General features: G+C 60.2%; 2 protein-coding genes across 4 annotated transcripts in view; both read right to left on the reverse strand.

Moving 5' to 3' along the window:
• Positions 1 to 3,047: 3,047 nt before the first annotated feature.
• PHOSPHO1 (phosphoethanolamine/phosphocholine phosphatase 1) lies at positions 3,048 to 10,298 on the reverse strand. The gene is made up of 3 exons (XM_084222227.1): positions 10,151 to 10,298; positions 6,066 to 6,134; positions 3,048 to 3,955 (listed from the first exon to the last, which is right to left on the reverse strand). Exons 2-3 carry the CDS (start codon positions 6,108 to 6,110, stop codon positions 3,200 to 3,202), a joined length of 801 nt encoding a protein of 266 aa, XP_084078353.1. The 5' UTR covers positions 6,111 to 6,134; positions 10,151 to 10,298; the 3' UTR covers positions 3,048 to 3,199.
• An 8,210-nt stretch (positions 10,299 to 18,508) lies between these two features.
• The window catches only part of ZNF652 (zinc finger protein 652), a 29,696-nt gene continuing 23,848 nt past the window's right edge, over positions 18,509 to 24,356 (reverse strand). The window contains exons 5-8 of one of the 3 annotated variants that reach the window (XR_014616784.1): positions 23,133 to 23,277; positions 19,840 to 20,415; positions 19,476 to 19,601; positions 18,509 to 18,871 (exon numbers count right to left, since the gene is read on the reverse strand). Coding sequence is in view for 1 of the 3 variants with exons in the window: in XM_084222338.1 (XP_084078464.1) it covers positions 19,871 to 20,415; positions 23,133 to 23,277 (690 nt within the window). In the remaining 2 variants the exon portion in view is untranslated. Of the gene's footprint in view, positions 18,872 to 19,165; positions 19,602 to 19,839; positions 20,416 to 23,132; positions 23,278 to 24,356 lie in introns of those variants that run through there. The other 2 variants (XR_014616785.1, XM_084222338.1) reach the window with 2 other exon arrangements.

The raw sequence follows: 24,356 nt of genomic DNA on the forward strand, positions 1-24,356 counted from the left end.
ACGCGGCAGGGCAGGAGCTGATCCTGGGGGGCAGCCCTGGATCCCTGATCTGGATCCCTGATCTGCATCCCACCTCTGGATCCCTGATCTGGATCCCTGATCTGCATCCCAGCCCTGGATTCCTGCCCTGGATCCCTGATCTGGATCCCATCTCTGCATCCCAACCCGGGATCCCTGATCTGCATCCCTGCCCTGGATCCCTGATCTGCATCCCTGCCCTGGATCCCATCCCTGGATCCAATCTCTGGATCCCAGCTCTGGATCCCAGCTCTGGATCCCTGATCTGGATCCCAGCCCTGGATCCCAGCCCTGGATCCCAGCCCGGGATCCCAGCCCAGAACTGGACCTTGGGCATGGAGCAGAGCCCGCAGTCCCTGTGGGCTCCAGGGATGCTCCAGCCCCAAAACCCGTCCCCAGAGGGTCCCCTGCCCATCCCCGTCCCCTGCCCGTCCCCTGCCCCACCCGGCTGCTCCAGCCCCAAAACCCCTGCCCAGAGTGTCCCCAGAGTGTCCCCAGAGTGTCCCCTGCCCATCCCCTGCCCCGCCCGGCTGCTCCAGCCCCAAAACCCCTGCCCAGAGTGTCCCCAGAGTGTCCCCAGAGTGTCCCCAGAGTCTCCCCTGCCCATCCCCGTCCCCTGCCCGTCCCCTGCCCCACCCGGCTGCTCCAGCCCCAAAACCTCTCCCCAGTGTCCCCAGAGTGTCCCCTGCCCATCCCCTGCCCCACCCGGCTGCTCCAGCCCCAAAACCTCTCTCCAGTGTCCCCGGAGTGTCCCCAGAGTGTCCCCTGCCTGTCCCCTGCCCGTTCCCTGCCCGTTCCCTGCCCCATCCCCAAACTCCCGGGCCCGAGGAGCCGGAGCAGGACCCGGGGCTGGAGCCGGACCCGGGGCCGGAGCCCCCTCGGGCGCCCCTCGGAGCTGCCCCCCAGCCAGGCTCTGCCCCGCCCCCGCGTCTGTCTGTCTGTCCGCAGTACAGAGCTCTGTCCGTCTGGCTTTGTGTCTTTAATTCCATGGCTTTGAGTTCCGCACAGTCCGAGGGAGGAGGGGGCGCGGAGGAGGAGCCGCTCGGGGCCGCTTTGGTTCTTTCCTGCTGGGTTGGGGGTCCCGAGGGTTTGGGGGAGCCCTCGGGGGCCGGTAAGGCTGCGGATAAACCCGGGATAAACCCGGGATAAATCCAGGGGGAGCCAACCCCGGAGAGCCGCGGCTGCTGGGGGCGCCCCTGCAGAGTGCAATTAGAAGGGGTCATTAATTAATTAATTAATACTGCGGTGGGGAGGGGGGGTTGGCCTCTGGGGACAGTGTCCCCCGGGGGGATTGTGGCACCTGGCAGGGTCAGGGTCAGGGGGAATTGACCCTCCCTGGATCCGGGAAGGGCTCGGGGCAGGGAGGGGACGCGGGGACACCGCGGGGACACCGCGGGGACACCGCGGGGACACCGGGAGAGGAGCGGGGCTGGGAGAGGCTCGGCCTGGCCCGGTTCTCACGGGGCTGGAGAGGCTCTGCCCCTTCCCAAAGCTCTCCCGGGGCTCCCGGTTCGGTTTGTCCCGGGGATGAACCCCCAGGGACGGCAAACCCCAGAGCAAGGCTCGGGGTGCGGTGTGGGAGCAGGGATTCCCCAGCCGGAATTCCCAGTGGGATCAGGAGCAAGAATGGAGCCCATCGAGCAGGGATTCCCCAGCCGGAATTCCCAGCTGGAATTCCCAGCGGGATCAGGAGCCCAGCGAGCAGGGATTTTCCAGCCAGAATTCCCAGCCAGAATTCCCAGCGGGATCAGGAGCAAGGAAGGAGCCCAGCGAGCAGGGATTTCCCAGCTGGAATTCCCAGTGGGATCAGGAGCCCAGCGAGCAGGGATTTTCCAGCCGGAATTCCCAGCGGGATCAGGAGCCCATCGAGCAGGGATTTTCCAGCCGGAATTCCCAGCGGGATCAGGAGCCCAGCGAGCAGGGATTCCCCAGCCAGAATTCCCAGCGGGATCAGGAGCAAGAATGGAGCCCAGCGAGCAGGGATTTTCCAGCGGGAATTCCCAGCGGGATCAGGAGCCCAGCGAGCGGGGATTCCCCAGCCGGAATTCCCAGCGGGATCAGGAGCCCAGCGAGCAGGGATTCCCCAGCCGGAATTCCCAGCAGGATCAGGAGCCCAGCGAGCAGGGATTCCCCAGCCAGAATTCCCAGCCAGAATTCCCAGTGGGATCAGGAGCCCAGCGAGCAGGGATTTCCCAGCCGGAATTCCCAGTGGGATCAGGAGCCCAGCGAGCAGGGATTTTCCAGCCGGAATTCCCAGCGGGATCAGGAGCCCAGCGAGCAGGGATTTTCCAGCCGGAATTCCCAGCGGGATCAGGAGCAAGAATGGAGCCCAGCGAGCGGGGATTCCTCAGCTGGAATTCCCAGCGGGATCAGGAGCCCATCGAGCAGGGATTCCTCAGCTGGAATTCCCAGTGGGATCAGGAGCCCAGCGAGCAGGGATTTTCCAGCCGGAATTCCCAGTGGGATCAGGAGCCCAGCGAGCAGGGATTTCCCAGCTGGAATTCCCAGCAGGATCAGGAGCCCAGCGAGCAGGGATTCCCCAGCCAGAATTCCCAGCCAGAATTCCCAGTGGGATCAGGAGCCCAGCGAGAGCAGGGATTCCCCAGCCGGAATTCCCAGTGGGATCAGGAGCCCAGCGAGCAGGGATTTTCCAGCCGGAATTCCCAGCAGGATCAGGAGCCCATCGAGCAGGGATTCCCCAGCCGGAATTCCCAGCGGGATCAGGAGCCCAGCGAGCAGGGATTTTCCAGCCGGAATTCCCAGCGGGATCAGGAGCCCAGCGAGCAGAGATTTCCCAGCCGGAATTCCCAGCGGGATCAGGAGCAAGGAAGGAGCCCAGCGAGCAGGGATTCCCCAGCCGGAATTCCCAGCGGGATCAGGAGCCCAGCGAGCGGGGATTCCTCAGCTGGAATTCCCAGCGGGATCCGGAGCCCAGGGCCAGGCAGGAGCAAGGGCGCGCCCGGCCCGGGGGAGCGCGCTGCTGGATTTTTAGGAATTCTCATTCGAGGTCAGAAGGGAAAGGAAGCAAAACTCCACCAAAAATCCCCGTCAGGTGGGCGAAGGGCGCGGGGACCGGCTGTGGGGCTGCACAAAGCGCTTCACCGGCCGGGAACGGAGCCGGGAAGGGCCGAGGAACGCCCGGGGAGCGGCAGCGGGGCCGAGCCCGGCGCCGCCGCCTCCCTCAGCACTTTTTGCGCAGCAGCTCCTGCAGGTACCGCGCCACCTCCACCGCCGACTCCCAGGGCACCACGGCGGCCTGGAACGCGCCGGGCTGCTTCTCCTGGCTCTCCTGGATCAACCTGTGCATGGGGTAACCCTTCCTGGGGAACGCCACGTCCGCCGCCCTCAGAGTCCCGGCGGGGCAGAAATCGTTGGCTCCGTCCCCCACGTACAGAACGCGCTGGAACTCCACGTCCTGCCGCGCCCGCTCCGCCAGGTACTCGGCCAGGATCTTCCTCTTGCACATGTTGGGGGGACACCGCAGGCACTTGTGGCTGTGGTAGGGCCCCAAGGTGAGCACCCCGCGCCGGTCGAAGCTGGCGGGGTTGCTGAAAACCTTACGGAAGAGCGAGCGGGCTCCGGCGGCGCGGAGCTTGGCCTCGATGCCGAAGGTGTTGGCGTCCGAGATGAGCACCAGCTCGAAGAGCTCCCGGTGCTTGGAGAGCAGCTGGAAGAGCTCGGCCATGCCCGGGGAGAGCGGGATGTTCTCGTAGGCGGCGCGCAGCTCGGCGGGGCGCACGCCCTGCTCGCCCAGGAAGGCCAGAGCCCGCCGCATGTGCTCGTTGTAGCCGCCGGTGGCGCCGGGGCCGCGGCGCAGCGGCTCCGGTAAGGGGCGGCCCCGCAGCACCGAGTCGTCGCTGTTCTCGTCCACGATGGTCTCGTCGAAGTCGAAGACCAGCAGGAAGCGGGGGGGAGGAGGGGGGGATGTGGTCGTGCCCTGTGGGGGATGGACGGACGGACGGACGGAGAGACAGCGGGGTTATTGGGGTGTGGGAGGGACGGACAGACAGACAGCGGGGTTATTGGGGTGTGGGAGGAACAGACAGACAGCGGGGTCATTGGGGTGTGGGAGGGACAGACAGAGCCCAGTGTCTATGGGTGTGGGATGGACAGACAGACAGCGGGGTCACTGGGGTGTGGGAGGGACAGACAGACAGACAGCGGTGTCTATGGGGTGTGGGATGGACAGACAGACCCCACTGTCATTGGGGTGTGGGGCGGACGGACAGACAGACAGTGGGGTCATTGGGGTGTGGGATGGACAGACAGACCCTACTGTCATTGGGGTATGGGACGGACAGACAGACAGCAGGGTCATTGGGTGTGGGAGGGACAGACAGACCCCAGTATCTATGGGTGTGAGATGGACAGACAGACACCAGTGTCATTGGGGTGTGAGATGGACAAACAGACACTGGTGTCATTGGGGTGTGGGACAGACAGACCCCGGTGTCCTTGGGGTGTGGGACAGACAGACAGACCCCGCTGCTTTTGGGGCCGTTCCCCGTCCCTGCCCCGCTGGCACCGCCGGCCCCAGCCCGGGCCCGCCTGAGCCGAGGCCGAGGAGCGCAGCCGGGCCGGGAGGGGTTAACCCGTGCCGGGTAATCCGGGCCGGGAGGGGTTAACCCGTGCCGGGTAATCCGGGCCGGAAGGGGTTAACCCGTGCCGGGTAATCCGGGCCGGGAGGGGTTAACCCGTGCCCGGTAATCCGGGCCGGAAGGGGTTAACCCGTGCCCGGTAATCCGGGCCGGGAGGGGTTAACCCGTGCCCGGTAATCCGGGCCGAGGTCACCGCGCCGGGAGGGGGCGGCGCCCGCGGGATCCGGGAATTTCCGGCGCTGGGAAAAGCTCCGGGATCAGCGAGGGCGGCTCTGACCGGGACACCGGGGCTGGGACAGGGGGACAGCTGGGACAGGGGGACAGCCGGGACAGGGGGGGACAGCTGGGCTGGGACAGGGGGGACACCGGGGCTGGGACAGGGGGGGACAGCTGGGACAGGGGGGGACAGCCCAGCCTGGTCCTCCCGTGCCACCTCTGGGACAGGGGGGACAGCTGGGACAGGGGGGGACAGTTCAGCCTGGTCTGTGCCACCTCTGGGACAGGGGTGACAGCTGGGACAGAGGGACAGCTGGAACAGGAGGTGACAGCCCAGCCCTGGTCCTTCTGTGCCACCTCTGGGGCAGGGGTGACAGCTGGGACATGGGACAGGGAGGGACAGCTGGGACAGGGGGTGACAGCCCAGCCTGGTCCTCCCGTGCCACCTCTGGGACAGGGGGGACAGCTGGGACGGGGGGGGACAGCCAAGGCTGATCTGTGCCACCTCTGGGACAGAGGGACAGCTGGGACAGGGGGTGACAGCTCAGCCTGGTCCTCCTGTGCCACCTCTGGGGCAGGGGTGACAGCTGGGACATGGGACAGGGGGGACACCTAGGACAGGGGGGGACAGTTCAGCCTGGTCTGTGCCACTTCGGGGCCAGGGGGTGACAACTGGGACAGGAGGTGACAACCAAGGCTGATCTGTGCCACCTCTGGGACAGCGGGGGACAGCTGGGACATGGGACAGGGGGGACAGCTGGGACAGGGGTGACAGCCCAGCCTGGTCCTCCTGTGCCACCTCTGGGACAGGGGGGGACACCTGGGACAGGGGGGACAGCTGGGACAGGGGGTCACAGCCCAGCCTGGTCCTCCTGTGCCATCTTGGGGACAGGGGTGACAGCCCGGGGGGCTCAGGTGGGATTTTGGGGACGAGTTCCTCCCCAGAGGGGGGCCCTGGTGGCTCCCCACCATGTCCCCATTCCCGAGGCCCCAGCGACGCCCCGGGTGGGATTTTGGGGATTTTTGGGGTGTCCTGCAGGGCTGGGCCCTCCTGGGGGATCCCTCCCAGCTCAGGGAACCCCAAATCTGCCCGGCCTGGCACCCCCACCCCGCTCCCCTCAGCCCTTCCCGGCTGCTCCAGGGTGGAATTCCGGAATTCTGGAATTCCGAAATTCCGGAATTCGGGGACCGGGGGTCCGGGGAGGTGACAGAGGTGACAGAGGTGGCACTGACCTTAAACAGGCAGGGCAGCCCCACGCCCTGGCAGCACCTCCTCATGCTGGCAGCATCCCGGGCCGAGCGCTGCGGGGCACAGAAAAGAGGGAATTCCGTCAATCCCGGGGAATTCCCGAGGAATTCCCGAGTTCGGGAATCTCCGTTCCAGGCCGGGGGAGCTGGAGGGGAGCAGAGCCCGTTTAAATCCGCCGATCCCTCCCGATTCCCCCCACCGTGAGGACAGCGAGGGAATGGGGCAGAAAAAATAAAAAACGGGAAGAGCAAAACAGCAAAAAAATACCAAAAAACAAAAAAAATAAAGCCCCGGGAATAGCAAAAAAAATTGGGATCAGCAAAAAAAACCCCGGGAGCAGCGGCTCCCGATTTTCTTGCGGGGTGATTCCTTCGGGTGGAATTCTCCGAGCGGAATTCTGCCGACCCCTGGTGGTCCCCGGCCGGGGGAAACCTCCCCAGAATGGCTCAGCCGGAGGGAAATTGGGAATTCCCGGTGGGAATCGGAGCCGGGCGCGGCCAGCCGGGCCGGGAGGATGCCGGGGATTTGTCCCCCGCGGCAGGAAGGTGATTTGGGGGGGATCGCGCTGGATCCGAGCCCGGCTCGCGGCTATTTTGGGCACAAACACGATCCGTGACTCGGCTGGAATAAAAACCCTGCGGCACCTGGCGCGGGGAAACGGAGCCTGGGGTGGAAATTGTGGAAAAATGGAAAAATCCCTTTTTTTTGTTTGTTTTTTGTGAGGCCTGGAAACACACTCTGGGTGTTTATTTGCTAAAAAAAGCCACCAGAACTCGAGGGTTTATTTACAGACAGAATCTGGAGCCAAACGACGCCACAGCCAGGCTGGGAGCGGCTTCCAAAGGGGGAGAGACGGAAAAAAATATAAAAAAAATGGGATTAAACAGGAAAGAGGAACTGGAATTTTGGTCGCTGCTTGGTCACTGCCAGCAGTGAGGAAATAATTTGGGATGAAGCCTCAGGGAGAGGCTGTGGTGCTGGGAGAGGCAGGGAAAGAGCCCTGGGGACACTGGGGACACTGGGGACACTGGGGACACCGGGGTGGGACAGCAGAGGGGGTGAAACTGCCCCAAAAAACTCCTCGGGTTGGGGTTTGTGGGGTGGGAAAAGTTCCAGGGGCAGAACTTGGGGTTTTGGGGCAGGCCAGGTCAGACAGAGCCCCTGGGGCACCCAAAACGGCCGCAAAAACGGCCCCAAAACCGGCCCTAAACCCGCCCCCAAACCGGCCCTAAACCTGTCCCAAAACTGGCCCCAAACCTGTCCTAAATCAGGCCCCAAACCTGTCCTAAATCAGGCCCTAAACCTGTCCCAAAACCAGCCCCAAACCTGTCCTAAATCAGGCCCTTAACTCGCCCCAAAACCGGCCCCAAACCTGTCCCAAAACCCGCCCCAAACCTGTCCTAAATCAGGCCCTTAACTCGCCCCAAAACCAGCCCCAAACCTGTCCTAAATCCGGCCCTAAACCTGTCCCAAAAGCAGCCCCAAACCTGCCCCAAAACCAGCCCCAAACCTGTCCCAAAACCAGCCCCAAACCTGTCCTAAATCAGGCCCTAAACCTGCCCCAAAAGCAGCCCCAAACCTGCCCCAAAACCGTGATGAATCCCATCAAAACAGGCCCCAGAGTGGAGCCAGCGTTTTTTGGGGATTGAGTTCCAGGTGGGAATTTCGGGATTGAAATCCTCTGAGGGCATCCCAAAAAAAAAAAAAAACCCCAAATCCTGGGGATACGGGAAAGGAAACGCCACCCCAATAAAGCAGAGCTCAGCCGCAATTCCCGGCTCCTCCCTGATCCCACGGGAGGGGAAAAAACAATTTGGGAATTCTGCCAAAAACAATTTGGGAATTCTGCCGGACCTGAAGGAAGGCAGGGACACACCCGGGAGGGGCTGGGGGCAGCGGGAGGGGAAATCCCAGCGGGAGCGGATCCCGAATTTCGGTGCGGGAGGGGAAATCCCGGCGGGACCGGGTCCCGAATTTTGGTGCGGGAGGGGAAATCCCGGCGGGAGCAGATCCCAGATTTTGGTGCGGGATGGGAAATCCGGACGGGAGGGGATCCCGAATTTTGGTGCGGGAGGGGAAATCCCGGCGGGAGCGGATCCCGAATTTCGGTGCGGGATGGGAAATCCCGGCGGGAGCGGATCCCGAATTTTGGTGCGGGATGGGGCAGCGGGAAGGGAAATCCCGGCAGGAGCGGATCCCGAATTTTGGTGCGGGAAGGGAAATCCCGACGGGAGCGGATCCCGAATTTTGGTGCGGGATGGGAAATCCCGGCGGGAGCGGATCCTGGATTTTGGTGCGGGATGGGGCAGCGGGAAGGGAAATCCCGACGGGAGGGGATCCCAAATTTTGGTGCGGGAGGGGAAATCCCGGCAGGAGCGGATCCCGAATTTTGGTGCGGGAAGGGGAAATCCTGACAGGAGCGGATCCCGAATTTTGGTGCAGGAAGGGAAATCCCGGCGGGAGCGGATCCCAAATTTTGGTGCGGGAAGGGAAATCCTGACAGGAGCGGATCCCGAATTTTGGTGCGGGATGGGAAATCCCGGCGGGACCTGATCCCGAATTTCGGTGCGGGATGGGGCAGCGGGAGGGGAAATCCCGACGGGAGCCGATCCCAGATTTTGGTGGGGGATGGGAAATCATGACAGGAGCGGATCCCGAATTTTGGTACGGGATGGGGCAGCGGGAAGGGAAATCCCGGCAGGAGCGGATCCCGAATTTTGGTGCGGGGTGGGAAATCCCGACGGGAGCGGATCCCGGATTTCGGTGCGGGTTTGGGCTCCCTCGGGACGCAAAGCAGCCGCGTTTTCCCCAAAAAAGCGCAGCCGGGGGGACGGGAAATAAACGGGGCAATGGCGCAGGGATAAAGGGATTTTAACCCCCCGAGTTTGGGCGGAGGGTGGGAAAGCGCCGGGGAAATGCCGGGAATGGTTTCCCGGCGCGGTTCGCGCCCCGCGTTTCGGGGTTTCGGGGATCCCTGTCCCCAGAGCCGAGGGAGGAACGGCCGGAGCCGCCCGCGCCCTCTCGGTCCCCGCGGGTTCCCCGAAATCGCCCCGGTACCGGAGAGGAGCGGCCGCGGGGAGCCGGGAAGTGCCGGGACACCGGGAGCATTCCCGGGGCGGCGGCGATTCTGCCCCCGGCGCTCTCTGACCGTGCCCGGTCCGGAGGTTTTGAACCCCAAAGCCGATTTTGGTGCGGGGAATATTCGGGTTTTTAACGATCTCAAACCCAACTTCTGCCCTGGAGCGAATTCCAGCTCCGGGACAGAATTCCCGGGAAACCGAGCGGGGGGAGAACCGGGACCGGGACACGATCCCGCCGCGGCTGGAATGAAACCCGGCTCCCGAAAGAGGAGAAAATGCGGGAATTAACGGGAATCCCCGGTAAGGAGCGCTCGGAGCGGGTCCCGCCGGCCCCGGGGTCCCCCCGAGTTCCCGGGCACGGGCGGAGCGTTCCAGGTCACCTCGGGTGACGGGGCTGCTCCGGCTTTTCCCGGTGTTTGTTTTTCCTGCCGGGAATCCGCGGCGTTACCGCAGCCCCGGTTCGGCCCCGGAACGCGGCGGTTCGGGGGATCCAGTCCCGGATCCCGTCTCTCGCCCGGTGCCACCGGGCCGGCAACGGCTGCGGCTCCGGTACCGGCACAGCCCCTCCCCGAGCTCCGCGGCTCCTTCCGGTACCGGCGGGGCTGAATCGCGGCCGCTCCGTGCCCGGGTAGCACCTCCCGGTACCGGCAGCAGCCGCAGCGGTACCGGCAGAGTCCAACCGGGTAGGGACCGCCCCGGTACCGCCACCATCTGCCCCAGTCCCGGCAGGGTCCAACCGAATCAGGACCCCCCTGTACCGGCAGGAGCCGCCCCGGTACCGGCAGGGTCCAACCCTATCGGCACCCCCCGGTACCGGCACCATCCGCTCGGCTCCCGGCAGGATCCCCCCGGGTGGAGACCCCCGGTACCGGCACCATCCGATCCTGGCAGGGTCCAGCCGGGGGGAAACCAACCGGTACCGGCAGGAGCAGCCGTTGCGGATCCGGCATCTCCCGGTACCGCCGCGGTGCCGCCTCTCGCCACCTTACCGGGTCGGAACCTGCCGGGAGCGCCCGGCCCGCCCCGGTGCCGGAGTGTGCGGGGGCGGCGCGGGGGCAGCCCGGGCTCGGGGCCGCTCCGGGGCCGGTTCGGGGCCGTTCCGGGGCCGTTCCGGGGCCGGTACCGCCGCCGGCGCTGCCGCGAGCGCGGCCCCTTTAAAGCGACACGGCCGGGGCCGCGCGGAGCCGCCGCAGTGCGCTGACGTCATCGCCAACGCAGCCAATGGCCGCGCAGCTTCCCCGCCGCGGAGGGGCGTGGCCAGCCCAGGCCGCGCCCCTTTTCCGAGGGGCGGGGGGAGCGCCCCGCGCGGGTCCCGCCGCCCCCGCCCCGCTGCCAAAAGTTGCCAAATCGGGAAAAACCAACAAAACCCCGGGTCCCCCCCCCGGTAACCGCCCCGGGGTTGTGTAACGAAGCCGTTCGGCGGGGGGGGTTCTGTCCCCGGAGCCAAGAGCGGCGCCGAAGCTCCGAGTGAGAAAAACGCCCGAATTGTCCCCAAAATAGCGGCGGGGACGGGCGGGGGGGATCCGGCGGCCGCGCTCCGTGCCCGGCCCGGCCCCGCCGCGGCGGGCGCGGTCACCGAGCTAATTCTGGGAGCCGGGACGGGCGATTGCAGGGTGGCGGTGCCAGGGCAGCCCCGCCCGGGCCCCGCCGCTATCGCGGGGGCCGCAGGAGCCGCCGAGATAAAAATACCGGGGCAGCGCCCTCGGGGCACCGGGGACGGCCAAACCCCGGCCGAGCTCGGGGCTTTTTTTTGGTGGTTTTTAATTAAAAGCGGCCAGGAATGGAAAGGCGCGGCCGGGATTCCAAAGGTCGGGAAGAGCCGCGGGGGTCGCGCCCCCCGGGCGGTGCCACGTTGTCCCCGAGCCCCCAAAATTGGGGATTTTTGCTCCTTTTGGTGAAATTCTGCCGCAGAGCGGAGCTCGGAGCGCTCCTGGGACCCCCGGGTGGAGGTGGCGACCCTGCCCCGCCGGGGGAATCCCGGCAGGCAGCGATTCCAGGGAATTCCTGGAGGGAATTCTTGTAGGGAATTCTTGCAGGGAATTCCTGTAGGGAATTCTTGTAGGGAATTCTTGTAGGGAATTCTTGCAGGGAATTCCTGCAGGGAATTCTTGTCTCCCCTCCTCAGCCTGGGGCTCTCCGGTTCTCCCCGGACATTTCCGAGCCCTGGAGCCGCTCGGAGCGGGAGAATCCAAAGGGGGAATTCCCCGCGGGCTCCTGCCGCTTCCCACCGGGATCCAGCGGGGCAAAGACCATCCCGGGATCACCCCGGATCCGTCCCGGACCATCCCGGGATCACCCCGGATCCGACCCGGACCATCCCGGGATCACCCAGGACCCCTCCCAGGCTCATCCCGGGCTCATCCCGGACCTGTCCCGGGTTCGTCCCGGACCCGTCCCGGGCTCATCCCGGACCCATCCCGGGTTCGTCCCGGACCATCCCATCCCGGGGGTTTGGCACGGGCGCTCCCGGTGATTTTCCACTGCGGAGAGCTCCGGGGAGCAGCCGAGGACAGAGCCCGGGGCGGGCGCTCCCGGCAGCTCCGGGGCGGCCCCGGGAGCCGTTCCCAGCCCCGGGAATGCCACGGGAGCCTTTCCCAGCCCCGGGAATGCCACGGGAGCCTTTCCCAGCCCCGGGAATGCCACGGGAGCCTTTCCCAGCCCCGGGAATGCCACGGGAGCCTTTCCCAGCCCCGGGAATGCCACGGGAGCCTTTCCCAGCCCCGGGAATGCCACGGGAGCCTTTCCCAGCCCCGGGAATGCCACGGGAGCCTTTCCCAGCCCCGGGAATGCCACCGGAGCCTTTCCCAGCCCCGGGAATGCCACCGGAGCCTTTCCCAGCCCCGGGAATGCCACGGGAGCCTTTCCCAGGGCCGGGAATGCCACCGGAGCCTTTCCCAGCCCCGGAACAGCCCCGGGAGCCGTTCCCAGCCCCGGGAATGCCACGGGAGCCTTTCCCAGCCCCGGGAGCCTTTCCCAGCCCCGGGAATGCCACGGGAGCCTTTCCCAGCCCCGGGAATGCCACGGGAGCTTTTCCCAGCCCCGGGAATGCCACCGGAGCCCACGGGAGCCTTTCCCAGCCCCGGGAATGCCACGGGAGCCTCTCCCAGCCCCGGGAGCCTTTCCCAGCCCCGGGAATGTCACGGGAGCCGTTCCCAGCCCCGGGAGCCTTTCCCAGCCCCGGGAATGCCACGGGAGCCGTTCCCAGCCCCGGGAATGCCACCGGAGCCGTTCCCAGCCCCGGGAATGCCACGGGAGCCGTTCCCAGCCCCGGGAATGCCACGGGAGCCTTTCCCAGCCCCGGGAATGCCACGGGAGCCGTTCCCAGCCCCGGGAATGCCACGGGAGCCGTTCCCAGCCCCGGGAGAGCCCCGGGAGCCTTTCACAGCCCCGGGAATGTCACGGGAGCCTTTCCCAGCCCCGGGAGAGCCCCGGGAGCCGTTCCCAGCCCCGGGAATGCCACGGGAGCATTTTCCAGCTCCGGATTCCCGCAGGGGCCGGTCCAGCCCCGCCGGCTCCAGCTCTGTCCTGGATTTTTGGATTGCGGCAGCTCCGTCGCCCTCTCCTGGCTCCGTCTCCCAAAAATGCGGCTCGGGTTAAATCCCAACCCTCGGGTCAAATCCCAAAACCTCGGGTTAAATCCCAAACCTCGGGTTAAATCCCAAACCCTCGGGTTAAATCCCAAAACCTCGGGGCAAATCCCAAACCTCGGGTTAAATCCCAAACCTCGGGTTAAATCCCGAAATCTCGGGTTAAATCCCAAAACCTCGGGACAAATCCCAACCCTCGGGAAGGAATTCCCGGGAAAAGGGGGCGCCGACCCCGGGTTCCACCAAAGAATAAAATGGGGAAAAGCAGCGAAATAAAATGGGGGAAATAAAGGAAAATAAAAGGGGGCAATAAAGCAAAATAAAGTGGGGGAATAGAGCGAAATAAAATGGGGGAAATAAAGGAAAATAAAAGGGGGCAATAAGGCGAAATAAAGTGGGGAAATAGAGCGAAATAAAATGGGGGAAATAAAGGAAAATAAAAGGGGGGTATAAGGCAAAGTAAAGTGGGGAAATAAAGGGAAATAAAATAGGGGAAAAGCAAAATAAAAGGGGGAAATAAAAGGAAATAAAGTGGGGAATAAAGGGAAATAAAATGGGGGGAAAGCAAAATAAAAGGGGGCAATAGGGCAAAATAAAATGGGGAAATAAAGGGAAATAAAATGGGGGAAAAGCTAAATAAAAGGGGGAAATAAGGCAAAGTGAAGTGGGGAAATAAAGGGAAATAAAATAGGGGAAAAGCAAAATAAAAGGGGGAAATAAAGCAAAATAAAATGGGGAAATAGAACAAAAAATAGGGGGAAAAAAGTAAAATAAAAGGGGGCAATAAGGCAAAGTAAAGTGGGGAAATAAAGGGAAATAAAATAGGGGAAAAGCAAAATAAAATGGGGCAATAGGGCAAAATAAAATGGGGAAATAAAGGGAAATAAAATAGGGGAAAAGCGAAATAAAAGGGGGAAATAAGGCAAAATAAATTGGGGAAAAGCAGCGAAATAAAAAGGGGGAAATAAAGGAAAATACAAGGGGGCAATAAGGCAAAGTAAAGTGGGGAAATAAAGGGAAATAAAATGGGGGAATAGCAAAATAAAAGGGGGAAATAAGGTACAGTGAAGTGGGGAAATAGAGCAAATAGGGGGAAAAAAGCAAAATAAAAGGGGGAAATAAGGCAAAATAAAATGGGGAAAAGCAGCGAAATAAAATGGGGGAAATAAAGGGAAATAAAATGGGGGAAAAAGCAAAATAAAAGGGGGCAATAAGGCAAAATAAAATGGGGGAATAAAGGGAAATAAAATGAGGGAAAAAAGTAAAATAAAAAGGGGCAATAAGGCAAAGTGAAGTGGGGAAATAAAGGGAAATAAAATAGGGGAAAAGCAAAATAAAAGGGGGCAATAAGGCAAAGTGAAGTGGGGGAATAAAGGGAAATAAAATAAGGGAAAAGCAAAATAAAATGGGGGGAAAGCAGGAAAATAAAATAGGAAAAGAAAGGAAAATGAGATGGGAAAATAAAGCAGGAGTGACGGGTGCAGGAAGGAGGGAACAGCCAAAAAACCCCTGGGAGTTTCCCCATCCCTGTGGAATTCTGTGCCTGCAGCAAAAATGGAAATTGAAGGATTAAAAACCCACAACAAATGCCAGCCTGGAATTCCCTGCCTTTAAACCAAATTTCCCCATTTTTTGGGGTTTTTTTTGTTATTTTTCTTTTTCTTTTTCCTTTGGAAAGGATCCCGCCCTCCCAGCACCTCACATCACGGCCAGACCGGGAAGAGGGGTTGGAATTTTTAATCTTCTTCCACAGAAAGGAAGTTCATAAATTCTCAGAATGATCCGATACAGAGCGGAGCTGAAGAGCAGGAAAAAAAAAATAAAATAAAAATAAAATAAAACCAAAAAACCCCATCCCAGATTCTGGAATTCTTGGAAGAACAGCCTGGAAATGCTGGAGGATTTATGGAGGAGGAGAAAAAGCTGGAATACAAATTTTTGATGGCTCATTTTGGGGTTTTTCAGCATTGAAAAATTGGATTATTTTGGATTATCCCGAAATTGTGGCACCACTGGAGGATGCAGAGAATTCCAGGGGATTGTTGGGAATTCAGGATTGGAATTCTTTCCTGCCAAAGGGGGGGATTAAAAATCCAGGAGGAATCTAAAAATGGCATTTTTTTCATCAGGAGGAGCTTCCAGCTCAGCCAAAACTGAAGAGTTTGGGCCCAAAATGGCCCCAAAGTTTCCAAAGTTATGGAAAACCAAACTCTGGGATTAGGAAAAGGCTGGAAAAACATCCAGGGAGGAGCAAATTCCTGACCCAGCTTCGTCCTGGGGGAGAATTCCTGGCTGAAAATGAATCCCAAAAACCACAATCCTGTGGGAAAAGCGGCACAAAGAGGAGGAATTCCCAAAATTCCCAGGAATTCCCAGGAATTCGGGATTTGCTCTGGCAGGGGGAGCAAATTCCCGGATCCAGGGGGGGGAAATTCCAACCTGAGGGGTCCCAGCTCCTCACCCTGGTCCTGGATTTGCCCAAAATTCCCGACTCTGACCCCAAAACCCATCCTGGAGTCCTGGGATGGAGCTGATGAGGAAAATCCGGAGCCAAAATATCCCAAAAAAAACCAGGCAGGAGCGCCCAGGAATTCCAGGAATTCTCTGTCCCTGATCTTCCCCTTGGAATTTCGGAATTCCCTGATCCCACTGCATTCCCCTCTCAGGAATTCCAGGAATTCCAGAATTCCCTGATCCCACTGCATTCCCATCTCCAGGAATTCCAGAATTCCCTGATCCCACTGCATTCCCTGCTCAGGAATTCCTGGAATTCCCTGATCCCACTGCATTCCCCTCTCTCAGGAATTCCAGAATTCCCTGATCCCACTGCATTTCCCTCTCAGAATTCCAGGAATTCCAGAATTCCCTGATCCCACTCCATTCCCCTCTCTCAGAATTCCAGAATTCCCTGATCCCACTGCATTCATAACCCCAAAAAAAACCCTAAAAATTAAATTACATCCAGAAATTCCCACTGGGATTTTTTTTGGGGTGACTTTTCCAGAATCCTCTGGGGTTTTTTTTTTGGGTTTTTTGGGTTTTTTTTTCTCCTCTCTTCTCCGAAGCACCTTGGAGTTGTGGGGTCGGGGAATTTGGGAAAAAAGCATCTTTGAGGAATCACATTGGGGCTGATTATAAAAATTTCTCTATTGTACAACAGAGGTGCAGCTACACTGAAAAAATTACACCGTTTATGGAAATACAATTATTATTATCATCATCATCATCATCATTAATTTTTTTTTTCCTTTTTGGCTTTTTTTTTGTTGTTGCTTTAAAAACAGACTCTACTAAATAAGATCTATACAAAAAACCTCTAAAATAATTTCTGTAGTAAAATAAAGAAGTGTGTTAGGAGAGCTACACAAAAACAACTGGAGGGTTTTGTTTTGTTTTGTTTTGTTGTTTTTTTTATCTTTTTTTATGATTTTTTTTTTTTTGCTTTTCTGGGTGAACGCTCCGAGCTCGGGGTGCTGAAAGGAATCATGACGTACACAGTGCTCATTAATGCTCTGTATTAATTAATTAATTAATCAATTAATTAACTCACAGCCTTTCCCATTAGTACAAAGAGCCCGGCTCGCCTCCTCTTTGAGGAAGGGCCGGGCTATAAAAGCCAAGCAAACCTCGTCAGCTGATATGAAATTAGAAAATCCCCCCAGGCTCGGCAGCCGGGGCGTAGAAAAGTCACAGATTTGGGGAAAAAAACCACAAATTTGGGGGGGTTTCAGTCCTGGGGGGTCCTCGAGAGGGGACCCGGGGAGGGGGGGGGGAGGGGCAGAGCTCGGCACGGGAGCAGGGCGGGGTGGGGGGAGGGGAGATCCCAGAGATCCCAGAGCCAGGGTGGATCCCAGAGATCCCAGAGCCAGGGTGGATCCCAGAGAGCCAGGGTGGATCCCAGAGCTGGAACCCAGATCCCAGAGCCAGGGTGGATCCCAGAGAGCCAGGGTGGATCCCAGAGCCAGGGTGGATCCCAGAGATCCCGGGTGGATCCCAGAGCTGGAACCCAGATCCCAGAGCCAGGGTGGATCCCAGAGATCCCAGAGCTGGAACCCAGAGAGCCAGGGTGGATCCCAGAGATCCCAGGGTGGATCCCAGAGCCAGGGTGGATCCCAGAGATCCCGGGTGGATCCAGAGATCCCAGAGCCAGGATGGATCCCAGAGATCCCAGAGCCAGGGTGGATCCCAGAGATTCCAGAGCCAGGATGGATCCCACAGCTGGAACCCAGATCCCAGAGCCAGGGTGGATCCCAGAGCCAGGGTGGATCCCAGAGATCCCAGACCCAGACTGGATCCCAAAGCTGCATCCTGGATCCCAAACCCAAATCCCAAGCGTGGTGTTGGGGTGGCAGGAGGGCAGATCCCAGATCCCATCCCAGATCCCATCCCGGATCCCATCCCAGATCCCATCCCGGATCCCATCCCAGATCCCATCCCAGATCCCATCCCGGATCCCATCCCGGATCCCATCCCGGATCCCATCCCAGATCCCATCCCGGATCCCATCCCAGATCCCATCCCAGATCCCATCCCAGATCCCATCCCGGATCCCATCCCGGATCCCATCCCAGATCCCATCCCAGATCCCAGCCCAGATCCCATCCCGGATCCCAGATCCCAGATCCCATCCCAGACCCCAGCCCATGTCCAGCTGCCCATGGTGGTTCTGGGGCTCGATCCCGTCCCAGATCCCAAACCCCGACCCCCAGCAGGAAGTGGAGCAGCAGGAGAGCGGATCCCAGATCCCAACCCTGGGTCCCAGATCCCAAACCCCAACCCTGGATCCCAGATCCCAACCCTGGGTCCCAGATCCCAACCCTGGATCCCAGCCGGTGGCGGTGTGGCTGTGCCCCAGGGAGCCCTTGCTGTGCCTCAGGGTCTCGATGCCATCCCGGATCCCAAACCCGGAGCCCAGAGGGGATCCCAGATCCCGATCCCAGCGTGGCTGTCCCGGGCTGGCCTTGCCCAGGTGCTGCAGGAAGCCGTGCCCGGGGCCCTGGCAGCCCAACCCCATCCCAGATCCCATCCCAGATCCCATCCTGGATCCCACACGTGGTTGCCACACCTAGATCCCACACCTGGATCCCACACCTGGATCCCAGCTCCCACACCTGGGTCCCAGACCTGGATCCCAGACCTGGATCCCAGCTCCCACACCTGGATCCCAGCTCCCACACCTGGATCCCAGCTCCCACACCTGGATCCCAGCTCCCACACCTGGATGCCAGCGTGGCCGTGCCGGGCTGCCCTCGCCCTGGCACTGCAGGAAGCCGTGCTCACAGCAGCTCAATCCCATCCCAGCTCCCACACCTGGATCCCACACCTCGGTCCCAGCTCCCACACCTGGATCCCAGACCTGGATTCCCGCTCCCACACCTGGATCCCACACCTGGATCCCACACCTGGATCCCCGCTCCCACACCTGGATCCCCGCTCCCACACCTGGATCCCCGCTCCCACACCTGGATCCCAGCTCCCACACCTGGATGCCAGCGTGGCCGTGCCGGGCTGCCCTGCAAGAAGCCGCGCTCACAGCAGCTCCACCCCACCCCATCTCCCACCCCGGCTCCCACCCCGGCTCCCAGCTCCCAAACCTGGACGCCAGGTGCCAGGTGCCAGCCGGTGTCAGTGCGGCTGCGCCGGGCTGCCCTTCTCCAGGTGCCGCAGGAAGCCGTGCTCACAGCAGCTCCACCCCACCCCATCTCCCACCCCGGCCCCTCCCCGGCTCCCAGCTCCCAAACCTGGACGCCAGGTGCCAGGTGCCAGCCGGTGTCAGTGCGGCTGCGCCGGGCTGCCCTTCTCCAGGTGCCGCAGGAAGCCGTGCTCACAGCAGCTCAATCCCATCCCAGCTCCCACACCTGGATCCCAGCTCCCACACCTGGATGCCACACCTGGATCCCTGCTCCCACACCTGGGTCCCAGCGCGGCCGTGCCGGGCTGCCCTTGCCCCGGTGCCGCAGGAAGCCGCGCTCACAGCAGCTCCACCCCACCCAGGCTCCCACACCTGGGTCTCAGTCCTGGATCCAACACCTGGATCCCAGCTCCCACACCTGGATCCCAGCTCCCACACCTGGATCCCAGCTCCCACACCTGGATCCCACACCTGGGTCCCAGCTCCCACACCTGGGTCCCAGCGCGGCCGTGCCGGGCTGCCCTCGCCCCGGTGCCGCAGGAAGCCGTTCCCCTGCCGTGCTCACAGCAGCTCCACCCCACCCCATCTCCCACACCTGGATCTCAGCTCCCACACCTGGATCTCAGCTCCCACACCTGGATCCCACACCTGGATCCCACACCTGGGTCCCAGCGCGGCCATGCCGGGCTGCCCTCACCCCAGTGCCGCAGGAAGCTGTGCCCACAGCAGCTCCACCCCACCCCAGCCCCCTCCCCAGCTCCCAGCTCCCAAACCTGGACGCCAGGTGCCAGGTGCCAGCCGGTGTCAGTGCGGCTGCGCCGGGCTGCCCTTCTCCAGGTGCCGCAGGAAGCCGTGCTCACAGCAGCTCAATCCCATCCCAGCTCCCACACCTGGATCCGAGACCTGGATTCTACACCTGGATCCCAGCTCCCACACCTGGATCCCACACCTGGGTCCCAGCTCCCACACCTGGGTCCCACACCTGGATCCCAGCTCCCACACGTGGGTCCCAGCGCAGCCGTGCCGGGCTGCCCTCACCCCGGTGCCGCAGGAAGCCGTGCTCACAGCAGCTCAATCCCATCCCAGCTCCCACACCTGGGTCCCACACCTGGATCCCAGCTCCCACACGTGGGTCCCAGCGCAGCCGTGCCGGGCTGCCCTCACCCCGGTGCCGCAGGAAGCCGTGCTCACAGCAGCTCAATCCCATCCCAGCTCCCACACCTGGGTCCCACACCTGGATCTCACACCTGGATCCCAGCTCCCACACCTGGATCCCAGCTCTCACACCTGGATCCCAGCTCCCACACCTGGATCCCAGCACTCACACCTGGATCCCAGCTCCCACACCTGGATCCCAACGCGGCCGTGCCGGGCTGCCCTGCAGGAAGCCGCGCTCACAGCAGCTCCACCCCACCCCATCTCCCACCCCAGCTCCCTCCCCAGCTCCCAGCTCCCAAACCTGGACGCCAGGTGCCAGGTGCCAGCCGGTGTCAGTGCGGCTGCGCCGGGCTGCCCTTCTCCAGGTGCCGCAGGAAGCCGTCTGCGCCGTGCCCGTGGCCGTGCCCGCGGTGGTTCAGCGGCTCGCTCTTGAAGAGGGCGGGGGGCGGCGGCAGGTGCGGCACGGGGGGCACGGGCAGGTGCTGCGGGTGGTGCCCGTGGGGGTGGTGCCCGTGGGGCGGCAGGGCCAGGGCGCCGTAGGGGTGCGGGACGGGGCGCGGCGGCGGCGGCGGCGGCGGCGGCGGGGCCGGGCCCAGCCCCAGCGCGGCGGCGGCGGCGGCGGCCGGAGGGGCCGGGCAGGGCGCGGGCAGCAGCGCGGCGGGGCCGGTGGCGGGGCCGGTGGCGGGGCCGGTGGCGGGGCTGGTGACGCGGAAACATTTCTCCTTGTGCGCCTTGAGCATGTTGGAGAAGCGGAAGCGCTGGCCGCAGACGTCGCACGGGTACGGCTTCTCGCCCGTGTGCGTGCGCCGGTGCCGCTTCATGTTGGGCCGGCTGGTGAAGCTCTTGCCGCAGATCTCGCAGATGAAGGGCTTCTCTCCTGCCGGGCACGCACGGAGATGGGGGTCAGAGATGATGGGGACCCCCCTGAGACATGGGGAACCCCTGGGAAAATCACCTGAGCCGTGGAGAACCCCTGAGACATGGGGAACCCCTGGGAAAATCACCTGAGACATGGGGAACCACCTGGGAAAATCACCTGAGACATGGGGAACCCCTGAGCCATGGAGAATCCCCTGGGAAAATCACCTGAGCCATGGAGAACCACCTGGGAAAATCACCTGAGACATGGGAGAACCCCTGAGACATGGGGAACCCCTGGGAAAATCACCTGAGCCGTGGAGAACCACCTGGGAAAATCACCTGAGCCATGGGGAACCACCTAGGAAAATCACCTGAGCCATGGAGAACCCCTGAGCCATGGAGAACCCCTGAGCCATGGAGAACTCCCTGGGAAAATCACCTGAGCCATGGAGAACCCCTGAGATATGGAGAACCCCTGGGAAAATCACCTGAGCCATGGAGAACCACCTGGGAAAATCACCTGAGACATGGGGAACCCCTGGGAAAATCACCTGAGCCATGGAGAACCACCTGGGAAAATCACCTGAGCCATGGAGAACCCCTGAGCTATGGAGAACCCCTGGGAAAATCACCTGAGCCATGGAGAACCCCTGAGACATGGAGAACCCCTGGGAAAATCACCTGAGCCATGGGGAATCCCCTGGGAAAATCACCTGAGCCATGGGAGAACCCCTGAGACATGGAGAACCCCCTGAGCCATGGAGAACTCCTGAGCCATGGAAAACTCTCTGGGAAAATCACCTGAGCCATGGAGAACCCCCGAACCATGGAGAACCCCCTGGGAAAATCACCTGAGCCATGGAGAACCCCTGAGACATGGAGAACCACCTGGGAAAATCACCTGAGCCCGAAGAGAACCCCTGAGACATGGAGAACCCCTGGGAAAATCACCTGAGCCATGGAGAACCCCCTGGGAAAATCACCTGAGCCATGGAGAACCTCTGAGACATGGAAAACCCCTGGGAAAATCACCTGAGCCATGGGGAACCACCTGGGAAAATCACCTGAGCCATGGAGAACCCCTGAGACATGGAGAACCCCTGGGAAAATCACCTGAGCCCTGGGAAACACCACTGCCTTAAGGGATCAACAAGGGTTTAGGAAGTCCTGGCTCAGTCTGGGTTTGGGGTCTAAAAGGCTCTGAAATCCTGCTCAGTTTGGGTTTGGGGCCAAAAGGCTCTGAAATCCTGCTCAGTTTGGGTCAAAAGGCTCTGAAATCCTGATCAGTTTGGGTCAAAAGGCTCTGAAATCCTGCTCAGTTTGGGTTTGGGGCCAAAAGGCTCTGAAATCCTGCTCAGTTTGGGTCAAAAGGCTCTGAAATCCTGATCAGTTTGGGTCAAAAGGCTCTGAAATCCTGCTCAGTTTGGGTTTGGGGTCAAAAGGCTCTGAAATCCTGCTCAGTTTGGGTTTGGGGCCAAAAGTCTCTGAAATCCTGCTCAGTTTGGGTCAAAAGGCTCTGAAATCCTGCTCAGTCTGGGTTTGGGGTCTAAAAGGCTCTGAAATCCTGATCAGTTTGGGTCAAAAGGCTCTGAAATCCTGCTCAGTTTGGGTTTGGGGCCAAAAGGCTCTGAAATCGTTCTCAGTTTGGGTTTGGGGTCAAAAGGCTCTGAAATCCTGCTCAATTTGGGTCAAAAGGCTCTGAAATCCTGCTCAGTTTGGGGTGAAAAGGCCCTAAAATCCTGGCTCCCCTCAGGATTTGGGGCCAAAAGGCTCTGAAATCGTTCTCAGTTTGGGTTTGGGGCCAAAAGGCTCTGAAATTCTGCTCAGTTTGGGTCAAAAGGCTCTGAAATCCTGCTCAGTTTGGGTCTAAAGCTAAAAGGCTCTGAAATCCTGCTCAGTTTGGGTCAAAAGGCTCTGAAATCCTGGTTCTGTTTAGGTTTGGGGTTGAAAAGGCTCTGAAATCCTGCTCAGTTTGGGTTTGGGGTCAAAAGGCTCTGAAATTCTGCTCAGTTTTGGTTTAAAAGGCTCTGAAATCCCAGCTCTCCTCAGGATTTGGGGCCAAAAGGTTCTGAAATTCTGCTCAATTTGGGTCAAAAAGGCTCTGAAATCTTGTTCAGTTTGGGTCAAAAAGGCTCTGAAATTCTGCTCAGTTTGGTCTAAAAGGCTCTGAAACCGTTCTCAGTTTGGGTTTGGGGTCAAAAGGCTCTGAAATTCTGCTCAGTTTTGGTTTAAAAGGCTCTGAAATCCCAGCTCTCCTCAGGATTTGGGGCCAAAAGGTTCTGAAATTCTGCTCAATTTGGGTCAAAAAGGCTCTGAAATGCTGTTCAGTTTGGGTCAAAAAGGCTCTGAAATTCTGCTCAGTTTGGTCTAAAAGGCTCTGAAATTGTTCTCAGTTTGGGTTTGGGGTCAAAAGGCTCTGAAATTCTGCTCAGTTTGGGTATAAGAGGCTCTGAAATCCTGCTCAGTTTGGGTATAAAAGGCTCTGAAATCCTGTTCAGTTTGGGTCAAAAAGCTCTGAAATCCTGCTCAGTTTGGGTTTGGAGCCAAAAGGCTCCGGCCAGGGGCTCCTCCAGCCCCAAACACCCAGCCAACAATTCCCATTCCCCCCAGGGAACCCATCCAGCCACACCAGCAAGGAAAGGGACCCGAGGCAGGGAAGGAAAAGCCCTCCCAGCCTCTCTCCCAGCAGGAGAACACCCCAAATCCCGAGGGAATGCCCGGGAATGCCCTCACCAGTGTGGGTTTTCATGTGCTCATCGAAGTACTGCTTCATGTTGAAGTCCTTGCCGCACCACTGGCACATGAACTGCTTGTGCCCGATGTGGATGCTCATGTGGGAGCGCAGCTGGTACTTGTACTGGAACCTCTCGTCGCAGTTCTGGGGGAAAAAACGGGAATTTCGGGGGTTTGGGAAGCTGGGAATGAGACCTGGAGGGGATGGGAGGGAGATGGGGCTGGGCAGGAAGAGGAAGAAGGGATGGAAATGGTTTGTGGAGGGTTGGAATGAGGGTTTGGAAGGGCTGGAATTGGGTGGGGAAAGATGGAATTGGGAGGGGAAAGATGGAATTGGGAGAGGAAAGATGGAATTGGGAGGGGAAAGGTGGAATTGGGAGGGAAAACTGGAATTGGGAGGGGAAACTGGAATTGGGAGTGAAACTGGAATTGGGAGGGGAAAGGTGGAATTGAGTGGGGAAAGGTGGAATTGTGAGGGGAAACTGGAATTGTGAGGGGAAAGGTGGAATTGGGAAGGGAAAGATGGAATTGGGAAGGGAAAGGTGGAATTGAGAGGGAAAAGCTGGAATTGGGAGGGGAAAGATGGAATTGTAAGGGGAAAGGTGAAATTGGGAGGGAAAAGATGGAACTGGGAGGGAAAAGATGGAATTGGGAGGGGAAAGATGGAATTGGGAGAGGAAAGATGGAATTGTGAGGGGAAAGGTGGAATTGAGAGGGAAAAGCTGGAATTGGGAGGGGAAAGGTGGAATTGGGAGGGGAAAGGTGGAATTGGGAAGGGAAAGGTGGAATTGTGAGGGAAAAGCTGGAATTGGGAGGGGAAAGCTGGAATTGGGAAGGGAAAGGTGGAATTGGGAGGGGAAAGGTGGAATTGAGAGGGGAAAGCTGGAATTGGGAGGGGAAACTGGAATTGGGAGGGGAAAGCTGGAATTGGGAGGGGAAAGGTGGAATTGTGAGGGGAAAGCTGGAATTGGGAGGGGAAAGGTGGAATTGGGAGGGGAAACTGGGATTGGGAAGGAAAAACTGGAATTGTGAGGGGAAAAGCTGGAATTAGGAGGGGAAAGATGGAATTGTAAGAGGAAAGCTGGAATTGAGAGAGGAAAGGTGGAATTGGGAGGGAAACTGGAATTGGGAGGGGAAAGATGGAATTGAGTGGGAGAAGCTGGAATTGGGAAGGGAAAGATGGAATTGGGAGGGGAAAGATGGAATTGGGAGGGGAAAGGTGGA

The sequence above is a fragment of the Fringilla coelebs genome (assembly GCF_963513975.1).
Source record: "Fringilla coelebs genome assembly, chromosome: 27".
NCBI lineage: Eukaryota > Metazoa > Chordata > Aves > Passeriformes > Fringillidae > Fringilla > Fringilla coelebs.